This window comes from Elephas maximus, chromosome 1 (genome assembly GCF_024166365.1).
Source record: "Elephas maximus indicus isolate mEleMax1 chromosome 1, mEleMax1 primary haplotype, whole genome shotgun sequence".
NCBI classification, from domain to species: Eukaryota; Metazoa; Chordata; class Mammalia; order Proboscidea; family Elephantidae; genus Elephas; species Elephas maximus.
Genome location: NC_064819.1, coordinates 173,823,590 through 173,844,934, shown reverse-complemented (window position 1 = coordinate 173,844,934; position 21,345 = coordinate 173,823,590). Strand labels below are relative to the sequence as shown.

General features: G+C 39.9%; 1 protein-coding gene across 1 annotated transcript in view; it reads left to right on the top strand.

The window, feature by feature from the left end:
- Window positions 1-4,365: 4,365 nt before the first annotated feature.
- OSTM1 (osteoclastogenesis associated transmembrane protein 1) overlaps window positions 4,366-21,345 on the top strand; it is a 34,080-nt gene continuing 17,100 nt past the window's right edge. Inside the window, exons 1-2 of the mRNA XM_049899968.1 lie at window positions 4,366-4,871; window positions 15,941-16,055. Coding sequence (XP_049755925.1) covers window positions 4,479-4,871; window positions 15,941-16,055 — 508 coding nt within the window. The 5' untranslated portion in view covers window positions 4,366-4,478. The remainder of the gene's footprint in view (window positions 4,872-15,940; window positions 16,056-21,345) is intronic.

The window sequence follows — 21,345 nt, the reverse complement described above, 5'->3', positions numbered from 1 at the left end:
ATCTCCTTTAGAAAAATCAGCCATTGAAAACCCTGTGGAGCACAGTTCTACTCTGACACACATGGGGTCATCATGAGTCAGAGTCGACTCAACAGCAACTGTGTTTTTTGAATACATGGTTAGTATACCTTTAGAATAAACTTTTAGAAGTGGAATTGCTGGGTCAGAGTATGCAGATTTTAATGTTGTTGGTTCTGCTACATTGCTTTCTACAGAGGTTTAACAATGAACACATCCACTAGCATCTCATGTAGTGCCTGAAAGAACTCTTAAGAATGGTAATTGGAATATACCATGTAAATCATCTAAAGTTACATGAGGACATTTGAGAAAACTAAGACAACTTATTTCTGTTAACTTTTTTTTATTGTGTTTTATGTGAAAGTTTACAAATCAAGTCAGTCTCTCATACAAAAAGTTATACACACCTTGCTATGTACTCCTACCTGCTCTCCCCTTAATGAGACACCACACTCCACCTCTCCACCTGTATTCCCCATGTCCATTCAACCAGCTCCTGTTCCCTTCTGCCTTCTCATTTAGCCTCCTGATAGAAGTTGCCCACATAGTCTCATGTGTCTACCTGAGCTAAGAAGCTCACTCCTCACCAGTATCATTTTTGGTCTTATAGTCCAGTCCAATCCCTGTCTGAAGAGTTGGCTTTGGGAATGGTTCCAGTCTTGAGCTAACAGAAGGTCCGGGGACCATGACCTCCAGGGTCTCTCTAGTTTTAGTGTGACCATTAAGTCTGGTCTTATTACAAGAATTTGAGATCTGCATCCCACTGTTCTCCTGCTCCATCAGGGATTCTCTGTTGTGTTCTCTGTCAGGGCAGCCATCGGTGGTAGCAGGGCACCATCTAGTTCTTTCAGTCTCAGGCTTATGGAGTCTCTGGTTTATATGCCCCTTTCTGTCTCTTGGGCTCATATTTACCTTGTGTCTGTGGTGTTCTTCATTCTCCTTTGCTCCAAGTGGGTTGAGACCAATTGATGCATCTTAAAGATGGCCACTTGCTAGCATTTAAAACCCCAGATGCCACTTACCAAAGTGGGATGTAGAATGTTTTCTTAATACATTTTGTTATGCCAATTGACCTCAATGTCCCCTGAAACCATGGTCCCCAAACCCCTGTCCCCGCTACTCTGGTCTTCGAAGTGTTCGGTTGTATTTGGGAAACTTCTTTGCTTTTGGTTTAGTCCAGTTGTGCTGACCTCTCCTGTATTGTGTGTTGTCTTTCCCTTCACCCTAAAATAGTTCTTGTCTACTATCTAATTAGCGAATACCCCTCCCCCTCCCTCCCCACCGCCGTAACCACCAAAGAATATTTTTTTCTGTGTTTAAACTTTTTCTTGAGTTCTTATAATAGTGGTCTCATACAATATTTGTCCTTTTGCAACTGACTAATTTCACTCAGCATAATGCTTTCCAGATTCCTCCCTGCTATGTTTCATGGGTTCATCATTGTTCTTAATCGTCGTGTATTATTCCATTATGTGAATACACCATAATTTATTTATCCATTCATCCATTGATGGGTACCTTGGTTGCTTCCATCTTTTTGCAACTGTAAACAGTGTTGCCATGAACATGGGTGTGCATATATCTGTTTGTGCAAAGTCTCTTATTTCTCTAGGATATATTCCAAGAAGTGGAACTGCTGGATCGTATGGTAGTTCTATTTCTAGCTTTTTAAAGAAGGGCCAAATCGATATCCAAAGTGGTTGTACCATTTTACATTCCCACTAGCAGTGTATAAGTGTTCCAGTCTCTCTGCAACCTCTCCAACACTTATTATTTCGTGTTTTTTGGATTAATGCCAGCCTCGATGGGGTGAGATGGAATCTCATTGTAGTTTTGATTTGCGTTTCCCTAATGGCTAATGATCGTGAACATTTTCTCATGTATCTGTTAGCTGCCTGTATGTCTTCTTTGGTGAAGTGCCTGTTCATATCCTTTGCCCATTTTTAATTGGGTTATTCGTCTTTTTGCAATTGAGTTTTTGCAGTATTATATAGATTTTAGAGATCAGACACTGATCGGAAGTGTTGTAACCAAAAACTTTTTCCCAGTCTGTAGGTAACCTTTTTACTCTTTAGGTGAAGTCTTTGGATGAGCATAGGTGTTCGATTTTTAGGAGCTCTGTTATCTACTTTTTCTTCTGGTGTTTGTGCATTGTTAGTAATGTTTTGTATACTGTTTATGACACGTATTAGGGCTCTTAGTGTTGTCCTTATTTTGTCTTCCATGATCTTTATCATTTCAGATTTTATATTTAGGTCTTTGATCCATTTTGAGTTTGTTTTTGTGCATGGTGTGAGGTATGGGTCTTGTTTCATTTTTTTGCAGATGGATATCCAGTTATGCCAGCATCATTCCTTGATGGGACTGTTTTTCCCCATTTAACTGACTTCGGGCCTTTGTCAAATATCAGCTGCTCATATGTGGATGGATTTATGTCTGGATTCTCAATTCTGTTCCATTGGTCTATGTACACATTGTTGTACCAGTACCAGGCTGTTTTGACTACTGTAGTGGTATAATAGGTTCTAAAATCAGGTAGTGTGAGGGCTCCCACTTTGTTCTTCTTTTTCAGTAATGCTTTACTTATCTGGGGCCTCCTTCTCTTCCATATGAAGTTGGTGATTTGCTTCTCCATCTCATTAAAAAATGTCAGTGGAATTTGGATCGGGATTGCATTGTATCTATAGATTGCTTCTGGTAAAATAGACATTTTTACAATGTTGAGTCTTCCTATGCATGAGCAAGGTATGTTTTTCCACTTATATAGTTTTCTTTGTAAGGTCTTTTACATCTCTGGTAAGATTTATTCCTAAGTATTTTATCTACTTGGGGGCTACTGTAAATGGTTATTGATTTGGTGATCTCCTTCTTGATGTTCTTTCTTTTGGTGTAGAGGAATCCAACTGATTTTTTTATGTTTATCTTGTATCCTGATACTCTTCTGAACTCTTCTATTAGTTTCAGTAGTTTTCTTGAAGATTCTTTAGGGTTTTCTGTGTATAAGATCATGTCATCTGCAAATAGAGATACTTTTACTTCTTCTTTGCCAATGTGGATGCCCTTTATTTCTTTATCTTGCCTAAGTGCTCTGGCTAGGACCTCCAGGACAATGAAGACAACTTATTTCTGTTTTGGAAATACAGTTTTTATTAACACAAATCAAATTTCCTACTAATTCAGTTTCCTGGTAACAAAATGAAACAAAACTTAGCTATCAGAAGCAAATTTAGGAACACAAAACGCTAACCAAAAAGGTTGGGTAAAAAGTAGCTATAAGAACCGTTTGAAGCATCAAGGATCATAAACTGAGTATGAGGTAGTGCTCTAAGTGCTGCAGTTTACCAGGCAAAAAAATGATAACCCTGGAAAGCAGGATTACACAAACCAGCCAGGAAGTAATTTTTCTACCAAATTTGCCAGATACGTGTCAAATCAGATACTTGGCAGAAAAGTGTTTTCCAGATTATGATCTTAAATTCTTTTTATAGACAAGCAGTGCTGTCAGAATGCTTAATAGAGGATTCCCCTATGGTGGACTAGGGTCAGTCCCAGGCAAAACTGGAGGGTGGCCACCCTAAGATGAGATTGCAGAATGAAATAACTTAGACCTGAGCTGTCCAATACCAAAGCCACATTTAAATTAAATACAATTAAAAATCCAGTTATTCAGCGGCAGTAGTCACATTTCAACAGTCATGTGGCTAGTGGCTACGGTATTAGCGCAGATAAAGGGCATTTCCATAATCGCAGAAAATTCTATTGGACAGAGAGCATTTAGTTTTTTTTTTTTTTTAAGCCACTAGGCTCCAGTACCAAAAAAAATGAACACGCGTTATTACTCTTTCCAATTAAAAAACAACAACAACAAAGGAAACCCAGTGCCCATGGGGTGAAAAAAAAAAATGCTAAGAAACACCAGCTAAAAAACGTGCAACGCATAGGCGGCTTCCTCTCAGGACTCCCTCAACAGACATTTTGAAGGCAGAAGCTGTTCCTCTTTCTGCGGCTTTGAGTACCTCCTCACACTTCCAGGACCCAGGGAACTCCCATAGCGGTGGGTGTTCAAGGTCCAAGGCCTCCTCCCTACCCCGAGAATGACCTGCTCAAAGCGGTGGACATCTGTGTACACAGGACAGCCAAGCCTCGGCTCGGGGCCCACAGGCCGACACCGGCCTGGTCTCGCGCGCCCCTCGACAGGAGTCCAGGACCCGCCGCCTGCTCGCAGCGCGAAGCCGCCCTTGCCCGCGCGCACCAGCACGCGCACCGGCCCGCGGGCCCCCGAGCGGCCCTTGGCAGCCAATGGAGCGGGGCGCCGCGCGCCGGGGGCGGGGCCGTGACGCGCGCCTCGTGATCCCGCCCCCGGCCTGCGCCCGCGGAAGCCGGAAGCGGCGGAGGTCGGCGGCGCTGGCTGGGAGCGGCAGGCGGTGGTGAGCGTCCCGGGGTTTGTGAACCCGGTGATGGACCGGGAAGGAACAGTCGCGCGGCGGCGGTCGTCGCTGCTGCCGTGGCTGTTGCTCCTGTGGTCAAGGTTGGCTCTGGGCACCCTGTCCTTCGGCAGCAGCCCTCACAGGATGCTCCACGACCTCCTGTCGGAGCAGCAGTTGCTGGAGGTGGAGGACCTGTCCCTGTCTCTGCTACAGGGTGGAGGGCTGGGGCCACAGTCGCTGCCCCCGGGCCTGCCGGATCTGGACCCCGAGTGTCGGGAGCTGCTGCTGGATTTCGCCAACAGCAGCGCTGAGCTGACCGGGTGTATAGTACGCAGCGCACGGCCCGTGCGTGTCTGTCAGACCTGTTATCCTCTCTTCCAACAGGTCGCCAGCAAGATGGACAACATCAGCCGAGCCGTGGGGGTGGGTAGAAGGGCACACCAGGGACCTCTGGCGTGGAGGGTTGGGAAGGGAGGAGGATGTAGATGGTGCTCAACGCTGGGGAACCTCAGTTTCCTCCTCTGTAAGAAAAGGGGCTTGGACTGGGTTTGTGGAGTTTGGGGCATCAGAAAAGTGGGTGGCATTATGGGGCTTAGGATTTGGAATTTTGCCCCCATGTCTGCTGTTGAGCATCCTCTCTGTACATATTTACGGATAGATATGACTGGTTTTCTTGGGACTTCTGACTCCTAAGCCTACTTCTCTTTTCCTCTCCACCCCTCCGCCGTAGCTTCCTTCCCATCTCCACCTGGAGTTCCCCTGAACGACTCTTTCCTGAAACTCTGAGTGGAGAAACTGTATTGTGCGGTAGTGGTTAGGAGCTTGAGTTTTGTAGCTAGAAATTTCCAGATCCATTACTTTCTAGCATTGTGAGCTTGAATTAGTTATCCTCTCAGAGCCTCCGTTTCCTCCTCTGTAAAATGGAGAGAACCAGCTGCCCAGTGTGGTTCTTAAAAAGGACGTGAAGATTTACCCTGTGGGAGTTCACCTTGGTGATTAAGACCAGTCTGGAGCCAGTCTCCCAGGGGTCCAGCTCTACTCTGCTTAAACTCGGGGCAAGTTACTCGTATTCTCTGTGCCTGTTTTCTCATCTGTGAAACGGGAATAAAAGGGGATCTTAGAAAATTAACACATAGTAGTAGCTCTCAGTAAATGGGAGCTAGCATTTCTAGGAAATGACAAATCTACCCCCTCTAGCCCCCATTCTTGGTACCCTGAGCACAGCTCCTGGTCAGTGGTAGGTGCTGTGAAGAATATAATTAAAAAAAAAGGGGGGGGGGGCGGGGGGAAGAAGACACTGTCCCTTAAGGACGTTTAGGATCTAGACTAGGGAAGGATTCGAGTGGCAGTGCTGGTGGGAGTCATGAGTTGTGGGCTGGATATGTCTGATAAAGGAAAAATATGAGGAATGATATTGAGATTAGAGAATGGGAAAGTTCCTCTTATACTGAAGGAACAGTAAGCAGTTTCATTAAAATGTGGTTGGAATTATTTCGTACTACCCCACCTACCAGTTGCTGTGGAGTTGATTCCACTTCACCGTGATGTCACGTGTGTCAGAGTGGAACTGTGCTGCATAGGGTTTTCAGTGGCTGATTTTTAGGAAGTAGACCACCAGGCCTTTCTTTGAGGCACCGCTGGGTAGACTTGAACCTCCAACCTGTTGGTTAGCAGCTGAATGCATTTGCACCAACCAGGGACTCCGTAGTAGACATAGGCAAATATAAACTTGTGTTTAGTTGATTACTGCTGTCAGCCTGATATTACTTAAAGTAAATCAAAATTTTAAAAATATAAATGGGGAATTTAGTTACATTAAATAAATTCTTTGTTCAGTCTTTCTGAAAGAGCAAGTTTTCGAGGTAATTGTTCAAATACATTTAGGTTTACATGCAGTGTTTTTCAGGCATACTTTTATTGGCTATCACAAAGGATATCTATATCTGTATGTATCTTGCTATGATTTTAAAGTAAAGCACCCAAGATTTGTCCCAGTCACCTGCAGCAGGATATGATATGGCATCATATTCTGTTATGAGCAGTTAGGTGAGTTGTTTTTAAGATGTCATTTACTCTTTTTTTTTTTTTAATTTTTTATTGTGTTTTAGATGAATGTTTACAGAACAAATTAGTTTCTCATTAAACGATTAATACACATACTGTTTTGTGACATTGGTGGCCAACCCTGTGACATGTCAACACTCTCCCACTCTTGACCTTGGGTTCCCCATTTCCATTCGTCCAACTATTCTGTCCCCTCCTGCCTTCTCATCCTTGCCCCTTGGCTGGTGTGCCCATTTAGTCTTGTATATATGGTTGAGCTACATGTATTATTGTTTGTTTTATGGACCTTTCTTATCTTTGGCTGAACCTCAGGAGTGATTTCATTACTGAGCTAAAAGGGTGTCTGGGGGCCGTACTCTCAGGGTTTCTCCAGTCTCTGTCAGGCCAGTAAGTCTGGTCTTTTTTGTGAGTTAGAATTTTGTTCTGTATTTTTCTCCAGCTCTGTCCCTGACTTTCTACTGTGACCCCTGCCAGAGCAGTCAGTGGTGGTAGCCAGGGACCATCTAGTTGTACCGGACTCAGTCTGGTGGAGGCTGTGGTAGTTGTGGTACGTTAGTCCTTTGGACTAATTGATCTTTCCCTTGTATCTTTGGTTTTCTTCATTCTCCTTTGCTGCTGAAGGGGTGAGACCAGTGGAGTATCTTAGATGGCCGCTCACAGACTTTTACAACCCCAGAGGCTATTCACCAAAGTAGAATGTAGAACATTTTCCTTATAAACTGTGTGATGCCATTTGAGCTAGATATTCCCCAAGACCATGGTTCCCACAGCCCTCAGCCTAGTAATTTGGTCCCTCAGGGAGTTTGGATGTGCCTATGGAGCTTCCATGATCTTGCCTTGGACAAGTTGTGTTGGCTTCCACCAAAGTTACCAGTTATCTATTGTCCAGTGTTTTTCCATCCCCACCCGCCCCCTCCGTCATAACCATCAAAGATTGCTTCTTTTTGTGTGTAAACCTTTTCATGAATTTTATATAATAGTGGTCTCATACAATATTTGTCCTTTTGCGATTGACTTATTGCACTCAGCATGATGCCCTCCAGATTCATCCATATTGTGAGATGCTTTGCAGATTCATTGTTGTTCTTTGTCATTGTGTAGTATTCCATTGTATGTATGTACCATAGTTTGTTTATCCATTCATCTGTTGATGGGCATTCAGGTTGTTTCCATCTTTTTGCTGTTGCAAACAATGTTGCAGTGAACATTGGTGTACATTGGTCTATTCGTGTGATGACTCTTATTTCTCTAGGATATGTTCCTAGGAGTAGGATTGCTGGATCATATAGTACGTCTATTTTTAGCTTTCTAAGAAAGTGCCATATCATTTTCCAAAATAGCTGGATCATTTTGCATTCCCACCAGCAGTGCTTAAGCATTCCAGTCTCCCTGCTGCCTCTCCAACATTTGTTATTTTCTATTTTTTTGATTTGTACCAGTAATGCGGGTGTGAGATGGTATCTCATTGTGGTTTTGATTTGCATTTCTCTAATGGCTTTTTAGTGGCTAGTGATCACGAGTATTTCCTCATGTGTCTGTTAGCCACTTGAATGTCTTTTTTGTGAAGTGTCTGTTCATTTCCTTTGTCTATTTTTTAATTGGATTTTTTTTTTTATTATTGTGGAGGTGTTGGATTTTCCTGTAGATTTTAGTGATTAGACCTTTGTCAGATTTGTCATAGCCAAAACTTTTTTTCCAGTCTGTAGGTTCTCTTTTTACTCTTTTGTTGAAGTTTTTTGATGAGCATAAGTGTTTAATTTTTAGATGATCCCAGGTATCTAGCTTATCTTCTGGAGTTTGTGTGTTGTTGCTAGTTATTGTTTGTATCCTGTTAATGCCGTGTATTAAGGCCTCTAGCATTGATCCTGTTTTTTCTTCTATGATCTTTATAGTTTTTGGCTTTATATTTAGGTCTTTGATCCATTTGGAATTAATTTTTGTGTATGGTGTGAGGTATGGGTCCTGTTTCTTTTTTTTTTTTTTTTTGCAGATGGACATTCAGTTTTGCCAGCACCATTTGTTAAAAAGACTGTCTTTTCCCCATTTGGTGGACTTTGGGCCTTGTTGAAGATCAGGTGGCCATAGGTGGATGGATTTACATCTGGGTTCTCAGTTCTGTTCCATGGTCAATGTATCTGTCATTATACCAGTACCAGGCTGTTTTGACTACTGTAGCTGTATGGTAGTTTCTGAGGTTAGGTAGTGCAAGTCCTCCTACTTTATTCTTCTTCTTCAATAGTGCTTTACTTATCTGGGCCTTCTTCCTTTCCATAGAAAGTTAATGATGTTTTTCCATCTCTTTACAGAGTGTTGTTGGCATTTGGATCAAGATTGCATTGTGTTTGTAAACTGCCTTGGGTCAAACTGTCATTTTCAAAGTGTCGAGTCTGCCTATTCATGAGCATGGCATGTTTTTCAGTTTATGTAAATCTCTTTTGGTTTCTTGCAGTAGTGTTTTATAGTTTTCTTTGTATAGATCTTTTACATCTCTGGTTAGATTTATTCCTAAGTGTTTTAATTTTTAGGGGCTATTATAAATGGTATTGTTTTCCTGATTTCCTTTTCATTGTTCTCTTTATTGGTTTATAGGAATCCAGCTGATTTTTGTATGTTTGTCCTGTATCCTGCTACTCTGCCAAATCTATTAGTTCCAGTAGTTTTCTCAGGGAGTGTTTTGGATTTTCTGTGTATAGTATCATTAAAAAAAAAACCCTTGCCATCGAGTCGATTCTGACTCATAGCAACCCTATAGGACAGAGTAGAACTGCTCCATAGAGTTTCCAAGGAGCACCCGGTGGATTTGAACTGCTGACTTTTTGGTTAGCAGCCGTAACACTTAACCATATTAACCCAACACTTAGGGTTTCCATATATATGATAGTATCATATCATATGCAAATAGGGACAGTTTTACTTCTTCGTTACCAATTTGGATGCCCTTTGTTTCCTTTTATTGCCTTAATACTCTAGCTAAGACTTCCAGCACAGTGTTAAATAGGAGTGGTGATAAAGGACATCCTTGTTTTGTTCTGTTCTCAAGGGAAATGTTTTAGCCTTTCTCCATTAAGAGTGGTGTTGGCTATTGGTTTTATATAGATGCCCAAAGCTTGGATCTATTGAAGCAGCAAGTGCTTCCCTTATTTGTGTAGGTCCTGTGGGATTTAGAACAGGTTAAAAAAAAATTTCTCCAGATTCCAGTGGCACGGCATTACAGACATCACCTGATCTGTGTATGTCATTCCGCATGAATTCTTTTATGCCCAGGGGAAGGTCCTTTGTGTAGGGTTTGCAGAAACCTCATTCCTCTTCTTCTAGCCCCTCCTGCCCCTGGGTACCCAGCTCACCTCACCCTGATGTGGAAAGAAGAGAGTAAAGAGTTAAAAAGAGGCTGAAAAACCCTTTCTCCAGTCTGCATTTCCTCCCCAACTCATCCTAGACCCTGGTCTTTATTCACCTCCTTTCCTCAGTAGAGCTGGATGTGGGTCATGAGCTCAGAATTATGATTTCTACAGTGCTGAGGTACTTTATGGATGTCATAGGCTTTTATGGACTGATTTGGGAATTGAACCATCATGTGTGATAATGAACCTATGGAAAATGTATTCTCAGTTTCTTACAAGTGAACTTGAAGGAATCAGTTGTCCTCAGGGGAGTTTATTTCTTGAGAGTAATATATTTTCTTTGATTCACATAGACTCAGTCTTTTATTTAAATCCATTTAATTAGCAAGCACCTACTATTCTTGAATATTGGGCTAGTGAAAGGATATAGAAGAAAAGGGAGGATAAGGCTAGGCCTCAAACTATCAGTGTAGTTGGGGAAATAAGATAAACCTATATTGAGAAAGGAAACCCTGGTGGCATAGTGGTTAAGAGCTGCGGCTGCTAACCAAAAGGCTGGCAGTTCAAATCTACCAGGTACTCCTTGGAAACCCTATGGGACAGTTCCGCTCTGTCCTATAGAGTTGCTATGATTTGGAATTGACTTGATGGCAATGGGTTTTTTAACAGGCTATATAGAGAAAAGGAAAAAGTCTCATCAGTGTTTAAGTGTTATAAATTGTTCAATTTAGAGCAAAAAGGCACAGAGATGCTGAGCTAACAGAGGAAAGAGAGCAAGGTGGGGTTAATCAGAAAACCTACAAGCTGAATTTTGAGCAAGGCATCCTTTCTCACCTTTAGGGTGAGTGGACATGGATTGATTGAGAGGAAGGGGGAGTATAATAGTATAATAGAGAGAACAAGATTCAAAAATAGAAATTAGCAAGTTGTTTTTTTTTTTTTTTTTTTAATGTGGTACAGAAAGCTAATTTAGCTATAGTAGTATTATCTGATGAGAATTCTATGTTCTTATCACTTCCCATTGGAATTACTGGGTCAATGGTCAAGGACTGCATAGAGTTTTATTATCTCAAGGTAAAGAATACAGTGATTTTGAAAACTGAGTGGTAGAAATGACTAATTCCATCTTTGAGTCTTGCTTTCTTCTTTTAGGTTAAGCTAATAGTGGTGTGATTTTATTGAGCTGTTCAGTGTCATCAAAGTGGTTGTAAAGATGATTTGGCCCCCAAATTCTGAATTGCTAAGCTCTATCTTATTGACACAGTGGCTACAATAGTGGGCTCGAGCATAACAGCGATTGTGCGGATGGTGTAGGACTGGGCAGTGTTTCAATCTGTTGTGCATAGAGTTGCTATGAGTCAGAACCAGCTCGAGGGTACCTAACAGCAACAATAACAATCTTATTCTCCTTGGTTTGTTTAAAATTATATAAGCATGTGTATATGTACACATACATGCCTCATTTTTTTGAGGATGCTGGTGATTTGTGATATGTATCTGGCAAGTGTTCAGCATACTTTTAATTTAGACCAATAATTCTTAGGAATATAGGGAGAAAATTAAAGCAGCATAATAATATGCTGTGTCTTTCGTTAGAGATCAGAAAATGTAATGCTTCTTATGCATTCATTAAAAAAAATTATCGAGTACCTGTTACATGCAGGCTGCAGGTGGATATTAGGGATGCAGTTGTGAACGAGCAGAGCTTGTGGGAAAACATATCAAACATGTGATACAAGTAGTTATTAGATTCAGATGTGGTTAAGTGTTGCAAAGAAAAAAAAAAACACAAGATGCTACCAAAGCATATAACAAGGTATCTTAGTCATCTAGTGGTGCTATAACAGAAATACCACAAGTATATGGCTTTAACAAAGAGAAATGTATTTTCTCACAGTCTAGCAGGCTAGAAGTCCAAATTTAGGGGGTCAACTCCAGGGGAAGGCTTTCTCTCCCTATCAGCTCTGAAGGAATGTCCTTCTTGTCACTCTTCCCCTGGACTAGGAGCTTTTCTGTGCAGGAACTCCGGGCCCAAAGGATGTGTTCTGCACTTGGTGCTTCTTTCTTGGTGTTATGAGGTCCCCGTGTCTTTCTGCTCGTTTCTCTCTTTTGTATCTCGAAAGAGATTGGCATAAGGCACTATTTAATCTTGTAGATGTCATCAATATAACTGCCACTAATCCATCTCATTACATCATAGTGATAGGATTTACAACGCATAGGAAAATCACATCAGATGACAAAATAGTAGACAGTCATACAGCGCTGGGAATCATGACCTAACCAAGTTGACACATTTTTCGGGGACACAGTTCAATCCATGACATAAGGGTACTGATCTTGTCAGATCTAGGGATAGGTAGAGTGGTCAGAGATTAAAGCTGACACCTGAGATTTGAGATGTCATCCTCCTCAAAAATTTTCAAGACTCCCCACTGCCTGACCCTCAAGACTCTTTACAACCTTGCCCTAACTCCTCCCTCTGATGCCTCTACTTCTATAGAGAAACCCTTTACTCTAGCTATAGTGGCCTATTGAATACTTTCTGAGTATCACATACTCATTTCTAGTTTCATGCCATGATAACTTATTCCCCCATTTTAGAATCCCTTTCCTTTTCTAAATTCCTCTTTCTCCATGAGCTTTTTTCTAGTTTCCCCCAATCACACTGACATCTCCCTGGATTGAACTAGTCCATGCATGGAACATTCATATAGGCTATACTGTATTGCTTTTAAAAATAGTCATCTACTTATGAAGATTTAACTTTAGCCAGCTATACCCACTTAGCACACTTTACATTGGCAGCAAGGTAGCTAGGTGGAATGGCATATATATCAGGCACTTCTTATGTGCCAGGCATTGTGCTAGGTGATTAACATGTTAATACAGTAACCCCAGGGCCCATGATTATGAAAGTAAAGCTCAGAGAGGTTAGGTCAGCTGTCTGAGATCACCAGCTTGTCACTTACTCTTGTCTGACTTCTTGGGCCAAGCTCTATTTAAGAAATTACAACAGTAATTGCTCTGAAAGGAGCATTAAAAATGTTTTATTCAGTTTGACTGCTTTAAAAGCGAGTATTCATTTGGATGCGTCTTTTAATGTTTATAAAGTAAAATGAAACAGCTCTCAGAAAGACAACCAGAAATGATGTGCCTCCTGATGGAAGCACACAACTTTACCTATGAAGATGTCTTTAAAAAGAAAAAAATCACATTGAATCTAATCAAGTCTTTAAATATAACTACCGATACGAGTGAAGTATAGTGGACAGAGAAACTGTTAAACAACATCATAGGAATGCAATCAGCAAGATGCAGACTGTGGAAAACTCTACAAGATGTACTATCCATCATCATCAGTAAATAATTGTAAGGGAAAAAAACCTGCTGGATTCAAGCTGAATTTAGAAGAGGATGTGGAATGAGGGATGTTGCTGATGTCAGATGGATCCTGGCTAAAGGCAGAGAATACCAGAAAGATGTTTACCTATGTTTTATTGACTATGCAAAGCCATTCAACTTTGTGGGTCATAACAAATTATGGATAACATTGTAAAGACTGGGAATGCCAGAACACTTAACTGTGCTTATGGGGAAGCAGTACATAGGCCAAGAGGCAATTGTTTGAACAGAACAAGGGGATACTGTGTGGTTTAAAATCAGGAAAGGTATGTGTCAAAGCTGTATCCTTTCACCATACTTATTCAATCTGTATGATAAGCAAATAGTCTGAGAAGCTGGACTATATGAAGAATGCAGCATCAGGTTTGGAGGAAGAATCATTAACAATCTGTGATATGCATATGACACAACCTAGCTAGCTGAAAGTGAAGAGAACTTGAAGCACTTACTAGAGAAGCTCAAAGACTACAGCCTTTAATATGGATTACATCTCAACATAAAGAAAACAAAAACCCTCCCAACTGGACCGATGAGCAACATCATGATAAACATAAATGGAGAAAATACTGAAGTTGTCAAGAATTTTAGTTGGATCCACAGTCAATGTCCGTGGAAGTAGCCGTCGAGAAATCAAACTACATATTGCATTGCGCAAATCTGCTGCAAAAGACCTCTTTAAAATGCGAAAAAGCAAAGATGTCATTCTGAGGACTAAGGTGTGCCTGACCCAAGCCATGGTATTTTCCAATCACCGCTTATGCACGTGAAAGCTAGAAGCTGGAGAATGAATAAGGAAGACAGAAGAAGAATTGGAACCTTTGAATTATGTTGAATACACTGGACTGCCAGAAGAATGAAGAAATCTGTCTTAGAAGAAATACAGCCAGAATACCCATTAGGAGCAAGGATGGTGAGACTTCATCTCACATACTTTGAACATGTTATCAGGGGAGACCAGTCCCTGGAGAAGGACATCATGCTTGGTAAAGTACAGGGTCAGTGAAAAAAAGGACCCTCGACAAGATGGATTAACATCATGGCTACAACAGTGGGCTCAAGCATAACAATGATTGTAAAGATGGCGCAGGACCAGACAGTATTTTGTTCTGTTGTAAGTAGGGTCGCTATGGGTCGGAACCAGCTCAACAGCACATAACAATAACAGCAGCAGCAACAAGGGAGAAAAAAAAAAAGATGAAGAGGGAATGGTAGAAGAGTTTTAAGAGACTTATTAGCCAATTGCAGTGATTGGACCTTTTTAAGATCCCAAAGCTGGAAAATTACTTATGTAGTATTTGAAGAAGTTTGGATACTGGATTTTGGATGATGTAAAAGATCACTGGGTTTTGTTTTACTTTTTAGGTATGATAATGGTATTGTAGTTATGTTTTTAAAAAAAGTTCTTATGTTTTAGAGAAACATACTGAAATGTTTACACATGAAATTATATGATAGTGGAATTTGCTTTAAAATAATCTAGTGGATGAGTAGAAATCAAACAAGGATGATCATGAGTTGAAAATTATGGAAGCTGGCTGACAAGTGCATGGGCTCCATTATAGTGTTTTTCTGCTTTTGTTTATGTCTAAAACTTTTTATTGTAAAAAGGTACAGTAAAAATAAGGACTGGCAATGTTAAAAAACAAAACAAAAACCAGAAACTTCTATAGATGACAAAACTAAGCCACTCTAAAAGGAATGTTAAAAAAAAAAAAAATGTTAAGAGCTATTTTAAAACAAGAATTCTTCCTTTAAGCCCTTCTTCCCTCTTTTCTCACCCCACGTGGCTGGTCACATCCTTTTCTGAGTGACTGCTCTCTTATTCACAGTGTGATGGTTGTGTGTCTGTGGTGAGGTCCTTGAAGCCCCAGTGCTGATGACATTCCCTCACACTTTTCGTATCCTCAAAATTCTAGGATTCTTAACAGTATCTGGCAAATGCTGGGAGTTAAATAAATTTGAAGGAATGACGGTTTGGTCAGTAGGACTAAATTCCTTGCTTGCAACACAAGGGAAAGGAAGTAGATAAGGATCAAGTAATTTAGGAACTTGAATATTAATATTTGGTAGTATGAGTTTCCCTCATTATTAAAATCATTTATGGAAAGCTTATTACATTTGGATATAGACTAGATGTGTCACATTTTCTTGTGGATTATAAAGTTTTGAGCCAGAAATTCCTCAGAAGATGAGAACAAATGAATTATGATCATTTACCCACCAGATTTTTAGAAAATATATCAAAAATATATATTCATTGTAGAAGAATTTAGGTAGCATAAAAAAAAAAAAAAGAAAAGAAAATCACCCATATTTCCATTATTTAGAGTTAACTGCTGCTACATTTTGGTGAATAGTTTTCCAGAGTTTTTTTTCCTATGCATAAAAAGTAAGACATGTGACACACATCCAATTCGTACCTAAGTAGTTGACATTGTAGTATACAAGCTTATTTAAGAAGCAAAGATCATCTTCCTTTGCAAGTGAACCTGGTACCCAATACCAATAAATGTTAGCTACTCTTGTTTTATTACCGTTATTATTATTAATTGTTGCCTGGTCATATCAAAAAAAAATGTTAAAAGATTTATAATAAATATTATAAGGCATTTTGCCTCAAGTTGTTATTTGGAAAGTCTAAAAATACTCGGATTATATTTTTCTATCTTCTTTTTGTTCCAGAATACTTCAGAAAGTCATAATTGTGCCAGAAGTCTCTTAATGACAGATAGAGTGCAAATACTTGTGATTCTCTCTGAGTTTTTTAATTCCACGTGGGAGGAAGCAAACTGTGCAAGTGAGTAATTCTTTCATTTTCATGTTGCAGTTCTGGTTCAGTAGTATAGATGTCATTTTATTTTCGTGAATTTTGGAGTCTTTGAAGCTAGATAATGCCTTTTATTACTAATTTTAAATGAACTGTGGTTAGCATGGTGGTTTATTAGTGGGAAGTACTTGGGCAAATACTAGAAGGTGAGAAAGTGTAGCAGTTGGAATTAGAGCTGGGTTTGCCACTTCCTGAATTGACTCAACGACAGTGGGTTTGGTTTTTTTTGGTTTTGTCACTTATTAGACCTAACTTACTAGCTGGCAACTTTGGGCAAGGAACTTCACCTGTTGGAACTTCAGTTTCTTCATCTGTAAATTGGTGTTAAGAATGGAACCTATCTTAATACTGTTGTTTTGAGGGTTAGATGAAATTTTACAAAGCGCTTAGCTCATTGCCTGGCATATAACTAATGGTCAAGAAATGCAAACTGTTAAATAATAAATATGCTGTTTATAATAATCTGTCAAATGGGGTGATGGTAACATCTGTTCTACTAGCTTTGCAGGTTTGCGTGTGTGTTGTGTAATAAAGTGAGATCTATTTTCAGACATTCTTTGGAGAATTAAAATCACTTGTTTCAATTCAGAAGTGGTTTTGAATACCAGCTATGTGCTAGGCAGTTCTTGTCTTTCAAGCCTAATAATTTTGTGAGGGAGAAAGATACATTTGCAGATAAAACATAAGGCAGACAGGTAAACGCCTCAATAAAGTTATGATGTCTTTTGGGGAAGTAGAAAATAATCCTAACTGGGGAGGGGTTGAAATGACTGCTTGGAGGAGGTACATTTTTAATTTAGTCCTTAACAAGTAGAGATAAGAAGGGCATTATAGATAGAGAGCCATCATGGCAGAGGCACAGAGGTAGAAATATGATAGTGGTGATCCAAGGCCCTGGAACCGTAACAGGAGATAAAATTGGAAAGGAAAGGTAGGACCTTGACAGGCAGGAATTTATCATCTAGGTCAGCATTTTTCATACTGCCTGAAACACCAACATATTGTTAAGAAAGGGTTGCATACTGTAATATCTTGGAGGTTTATAATGCATATGGAATATTAAAAGCACTGAGAAGTCCTGCAGGTTAAAAAAAAAAAAAAAAAACTTCTAAAAGCCATTTAACCTAGCACTTCCTAGGCTTTTTTTCTTTTTAAAAACTGCAAAGACCTTTTTTTCTTGGAACTCCATTGGAAGAGAAAGAAAAGAGACAGGAGGTTATTTTAAAGTTTAGGCAAGAAGCAAAGAAAACATGAAGTAGGGCAGGGACAGTGGAAATAGAAAAAATTATATAAAAATTTAGGATGGGATAAATTTAAAAACAAAAAAGCTTTGTACTTGTAAGTCCTTAAGCAACTTCCCTTTTCTGAGGACTTGTCTTTTTACTCAATTCATATGAAGAAAAATTGTAAATGAGATAAAGACCCTCTACCAAGTTGCTTTTCCTTTGCAGTATACAATGGTATATTGAATCTTTTAATTTTCCCTCTATTAATCCAAATTTTCTGATAATTTGAACAGAGGCTTGGCTGACATTTATTTTTTGTTTTAGCACAACCTTTACTTTTATGAGGAGCCCTGGTGGCGCAGTGGTTAAAGTGGTTGACTGCTAACCAACTATAAGGTCAGTGGTTCCAAACCACCAGCAGCTCTGTGGGAGAAAGATGTGGCAGTCTGCTTCCGTAGAGATTTACTGCCTTGGAAACCCTATGTGGTTGCTGTGAGTTGAAATCGACTTGATGGCAGTGGGTTACCAAGTTTCTTTTCCTTTGCAGTATACCATGGTATATCGAATATTGAATCTTTTAACTTTACCTTATTTTATCTTAATGAAAATACCCAGAGCATTAGACTCAATTATTTGTAGTTTATAATTTAAAATGTCTTAGTTTTCATGTTCATTAAACTTAATTAAGTTGTTCAAGTACAAAGTTCCCACAGTTTATATCTTCTGAGGTTTTCACTATTTTTCAGAAATTGGTGGTTATCTCTTGTTTTCTGTAAAACTAGTTTTAGAAAACAGCAGAGATCTTTATACAAACTTCGAATAGATACCAAATACCTTATTTAGAGATGGATAATTTCTGTTAATGATAATAAAGTAGTTTTCTATGTAAGGCCTTAACTTGAATCTTTAACACCTTTTAAAAATGCCTTCTGAGGTTGTGGGGACCATGATCTGGGGGAACATCTAGCTCAACTGGCATAGTGTAGTTTATAAAGAATATGTTCTACATTCTACTTTGGTGAGTAGTGTCTGGGGTCTTAAAAGCCCATGAGTGGCCATCTGGGATACTCCACTGGTCTCACCCCTTCGGAACCAAGGAAGAATGAGGAAAACTAAAGATACAAGGGGAAGATTAGTTCAAAGGACTAATGGATCACATCTACCATGGCCTCCACCAGACTGAGTCTAGAACAATGAGATGGTGTCCAGCTAACACCACTGACTGCTCTGACAGGGATCACATTAGAGGGTCCCAGACCGAGCTGGAAAAAAATGTAGAACAAAATCCTAACTCAAAAAGAAAGACCAGACTTATACAGGCTTGTCAGAGACTGGAGAAACCCTGAGAGTATGGCCTCCAGACACCCTTTCAGCTCAGTAATAAGGTCACTCCTGAGGTTCACCCTTCAGCCAAAGACTGAACAGGCCCACAGAATAAAACAAGACTAAAGGGGTGCACCAGCCCCGGGACAGGGACTGGAAGGCAGGAGGGAACAAGAAAGCTGGTAATAGAGAAGTCGGGGTTGAGAAAGAAGAGTGTTGACATGTCTTGGGGTTGTAAACCAATGTCATAGAACAATGTATGTACTAACTGTTTGATGAGAAGCTAGTTTGTTCTGTAAATCTTCATCTAAAGTACAATAAAAATAAAAATGCCTTCTGAGCTGGTGCCTGAGCCCTCCCTGAGAAAGAAGCTATACTAATCTGTCCTTGATGAGGCGCCATTGATTGTCTGAGATGAGGAGAGTTCATAATAACCACTTCACTGAGTGCTTAGAGGAGGCTTTATTATCACTAATATTCCTTAGCTTTTTAATTTCTAATAATGTATAGATTTTCACTGTTTATGACCTTATGCTCCCAATTCCTGCAAATGGATGAAAGAGGAATTTTACTCTAATTTCTTTGTTTTGAATCTGAAAGTCAGGGCCCTTTAATAATGAAGACTTTTTTTTTCTAATTTTTATTGTGCTTTAAGTGAAAGTTTACAAATCAAGTTAATGTCTCATACAAAAACTTATATACACCTTGCTATATATTCCTAGTTGCTCTCCCCCAATGAGATAGCACACTGCTTCTCTCCACCCTGTATTTCCGTGTCCATTCAGCCAGCTTCTTTCCCCTTGGCCTTCACATCTCCCCTCCAGACAGGAGCTGCCCACATAGTCTCATGTGTCTACTTGATCCAAGAGGCCCAGTCCTCACCAGTATCATTTTCTACCTCATAGTCTGGTCCAATCCTTCCCTGTCTGAAGAGTTGGCTTTGGGAATGATTCCTGTCTTGGGCTGACAGAAACTCTGGGGACCATGACCTCTGGGGACCATGACCTCTGGGGACCATGACCTCTGGGGACCATGACCTCTGGGGTCCTTCTAGTCTCAGTCAGACCATTTAGTCTGGTCTTTTTACTAGAATTTGAGATCTGCATCCCACTGTTCTGCTACTTTAGGGATTCTCTGTTGTGTTCCCTGTTGGGGCAGTCATCGGCTGTAGCTGAGCACCATCTAGTTCTTCTGGTCTCAGGCTGATACAGTCTCTGATTTATGTGGCCCTTTCTGTCTCTTGGACTCATAATTACCTTGTGTCTTTGGTGTTCTTCGTTCTCCTTTGCTCCAGGTGGGTTGAGACCAATTGATGCATCTTAGATGGCTGCTTGCTGGGATTTAAGACCCCAGACGCCACTCTCCAAAATGGGAGGCAGAATATTTTCTTAATAGATTTTATGCCGATTGACCTAGATGTCCCCTGAAACCATGGCCCCCAAACCCCTGCCTCTGCTACTAATAATTGATACATTTTTAACCCCATTATATAAATAAACTCCTTTGTGCTTTATAACACCACTGTCTAGTGATCATTGAGAAAATGTTGGTGATACTGCATTAATGCGATACTCAACAAAATGGCCAGTCCATATTCACTTTCAGCTCAATTTTTAAATTATTTTAAGTGAAAAGGATTGGCTGTTGGAAAATAAGAGACATTTAGTTCTTTTGTCTTTCAGAGAAGCTTTCTTTGTAAATTACTTATTTATAAAGAAATTATTTAGTTTAATTACTTCCCATGTATAGAAGAAATTGTTTTTTCATAGTAATGTGCTGTATACTACGTTTGCAGGCAGTACAGGGACATGCACACCCAGTTCATCCCTATATTGTACAAGTCAGTTGTCATGACATGGCTCCTGCTATCAAGATGTATAATTGCCATGGATGAAACTGCTCTTTTTTACTTCCCTGGAAAACATCAAGTACAAATACTGCAAATCTGTTGGATTTTGTTAGTCTAATATACTAATGGAAACCCTGGTGGCATCATGGTTAAGTGCTATGGCTGCTAACCAAAAGGTCGACAGTTTGAATTCACCAGATGCTCCTTGGAAACTCTATGGGGCAGTTCTACTCTGTCCTATAGGGCTGCTACAAGTTGGAATTGACTCGACCACAATGGGCTTTTTTTAATGGAATATACTAATATTCAGTATATGTGTAAATGTGTTCATTTTAATTTATATCTACTTTGTTTCATTCAGAGTCCTGGTGGTGCAATGTTGAGTTCGGCTGCTAACCAAAAGGTCAGCAGTTAGACCCACCAGCTGCTCCTTGGTTTTGCCTCATTCATAGGAAGATTCAAGGCTAATTCATATGATGTTAAACCAGCATTAGGAGGAGCTTATGTTATATGTGGAGCATTGGTGGCATAGTGGTTAAGAGCTACGGGTGCTAACGAAAAGATTGACAGTTTGAATCTACCAGCTGTTCCCTGGAAACCCTATGGGACAGTTCCACCCTGTCTTATAGGGTTGCACTATGAGTTGAAATTGACCCGATGGCAACAGGTTTGGTTTGGGTTTTTATGTTATATATAAAAAAGAAGAATCAACATTTTAACTTTCTGAAAGTTGATGGATTGAATAACATTTTTAAATAGTAAAGAAAAATGGTATAATTGGCTTAGTTTCCTAATTTTTAAAGTGATCCCTCATATTTTTAAATTATAAGAGCAAACAGTTAGAATGGGACTTACCTCCTTG